At 35.1% G+C, this 2,657-nt stretch overlaps 1 protein-coding gene across 1 annotated transcript; it reads right to left on the bottom strand.

The window, feature by feature from the left end:
- Positions 1-287: 287 nt before the first annotated feature.
- Positions 288-1,655, bottom strand: LOC118598973. The gene is made up of 3 exons (XM_036212903.1): positions 1,503-1,655; positions 980-1,303; positions 288-562 (listed from the first exon to the last, which is right to left on the bottom strand). The coding sequence occupies exons 1-3, from the start codon at positions 1,561-1,563 to the stop codon at positions 330-332; spliced, it is 618 nt and encodes a 205-aa protein (XP_036068796.1). The 5' UTR covers positions 1,564-1,655; the 3' UTR covers positions 288-329.
- Between the last annotated feature and the right edge of the window lie 1,002 nt (positions 1,656-2,657).

Below are 2,657 nucleotides of genomic sequence, written 5' to 3'. Positions count from 1 at the left end.
GTTTGAAAAAGTTCAGCCCACTCTTGTTTTTCCACATCATAATAATACAAAGGGGACATTTTTAGAACATTCTATCACACATGCAGTGTGGTTTCCACACATTGGACTGTAATGATGGCTGATCTGTTTTTACTGATTTCACATGTGTTGTCTGTTGTAATACACTTGATTGTATTTACATTATAGTAAAATAAACCTGCCATGACTCAATCCAAATTGTATGTTTCATTATAGATTATAATTGATTTATTTAATTTTAAAACGATCTCAAATTGGTATGAGTTTGATTTGATCAGCAGCTTGGTTCAGACAGATTCTAGGAATGTAAATCAAGTCATCAGTTCATCATTGCTTGTAATAATAATTGTCGTTATTTTATTACCTGTTTTAAAGTGGAGGTTTGTGGCTGCAGTGTGCGTATCTGATGTTGGTGGAGCTGATGCTGTGGTTGATCTGGAATTAACTGATGAAGATGACGACTTCAATGAGGTTGTTGACTCAAAGACTCTTCTTTTAATAGAGGGTTTGAATGTTGGTTTAGGTGTTGATGTCACGTCGTTTGCTAGACGATGAGAAACAGACATTTGATAAATTAAGTATCATGTGAGGTAAGTGAGACATTTCACATGGAGACAAAATCTGTTTCTCACATAACTTTATAAAATAGTAATCATTCAGTTTTCATGAAAACTGAGCATTAAAAGTTCATGTTTATAAATTTAAAAAGACTAAATAAACAAATTGTTGATGTTTTGATTTTGTCGCAGTTGATGTTTGTTTTCATATCTCATGATTTGGGACAGAAAATTGAATGTCATATCAAAGCTTCACATTTTTTATCCCTGCTATCAACACTTTTACTAGAGCCACAATGACCTATGAATTTACACTTTGTACAAAAAATTGTTAACATGTTGTGCAGCGAATGAAAGTCCAATATTTACTAACTTAATACTTTACATATTAGAAAAGAACCTACTATTTATAACAGTCAGTTCAAGATCAAAATCTGTCTCCTTTTGTCCTGATGTGCTGAACTGTCTGCAGTAATAAATTCCATCATCTTCATCTGTGATCTTCTTTATAACCAGAGAACATTTCTCTGTAAGACTCAGTCTGTCTGATTTAGATCCAACACCTTTGAGAATCGTCCCTTTTTCAAAGAGGGTAGATGATGATTTAGTTGACTGACTGTAGATCCAGGTGATCCTGGAACATCCATCACTGAAATCATTTGCATTTTCACATTCCAAAGTGACTTCATCTCCAACTCTGACAGTCTTGTGTCTGATTGTTTGAACATCTACAGTTTAGAGAAAGAGAGAAACACAAACATGTTCAGTTCTGATGAACATCTTAGACTAGATATTTAACATGCATGTTTAAAGAATACACTGAAGTCAATGTGGTTAGCAGCCTGCTCTCATTAGCATGAAGAACACAACAAGTCATGTTCCATGCTTTCAGAAAGGTCATGTTTGAATCTCTGTCATGTTTCTTACCTGTAAATGTGAGCATCCATGTCAGAATCAGAGGGAAGAGAAGTGATGTGAAGTCAAACATTGTTCTCTCCTCTGCTCTTCTCTGTCTCTTCTTCTCTCAATGCTTTCTGTCAGAGAATGAAGACAACAAGAACTCATGACAGAAATACATCAGTTTCCTGTGGTTAACAGCTCCTCCTTCAAGTCACATCAAGTTCGTCTTTATTCTTTTTTTGTTTGAACTTATGAAATGAGTTCACTAAAATGAGATAAAAAAATTAATAAGGTTACCGGAAACTCAATAACCAACATCCCAACAATGTTAACCCTGTTGAACGGGTATTAATTAAGCAAAATCTAAGCAGCAGACAGAACCACTGCGAGTGCGACAGGTTGGCGACTTGTACAGGGCGCATCCCACCTTCACCCAACAGTAGCCAACAAGGTTACTTTTTATTATTTATGTAAAATTGTCCCCGCGACCCCGACAGGGACAAAGCGGTCAAGAAAATGGATGGATGGATGTAAAATTGTGTTAAACAGCGTTCAGTTCTTCGCTTTACCAGTCTAAATCAATAACTGGAAGTAACGTATCCCCCTGACTGCCCTGTCGCCATTTTGTGTGATGTCACCGTGAAAAGGGTCTATTGGTTACAGGACTGTATAAGCCAAAAATCTTGGTTCTTTGAAAGAGATCGAATATTTATTTTACTTAGGATTTGATTTATTAATTCTTAAAAATCCTAAAAAGTGGTGTTCTGGATTCTTTACCCACAATCTATCTCTTGTAGTTTAGTTGAATATGTAGGTAAATTTAAATCTCCCTTTTATCTCCCTAGTTTTAAAAAAAAGTCACACAAAAGAGATTTTATCATCTTCTTTAATGTATTATTTTCTACAGTTTATCATATACCTGTGATAACATTTCTGTGTTATGCTCCAAATCTGCAATATTACTTTTGAAAAGCTGGTAAAGCAATATTAAATAAAAATGAAGTTAACTTTGCAGCTTTTGTTGAACTGTAACTGCAGCAGAGAAATATTTCAATGTGTTCATCAGTGGAGTTACAGAGAATCAGGCAGATCTTCAAAGACTTCTTCCTCATTCTGCTCCTGTGAGAAACACAGAATGGATCATGGAAATGTCAGAATCAGTCAAAGTCTGTAAGAGTTTGA

This window comes from Oryzias melastigma, linkage group LG7 (genome assembly GCF_002922805.2).
Source record: "Oryzias melastigma strain HK-1 linkage group LG7, ASM292280v2, whole genome shotgun sequence".
Taxonomy (NCBI): domain Eukaryota; kingdom Metazoa; phylum Chordata; class Actinopteri; order Beloniformes; family Adrianichthyidae; genus Oryzias; species Oryzias melastigma.
Note: the sequence above shows the minus strand (reverse complement) of the source record. Positions and strands in the feature narration are given on the sequence as shown.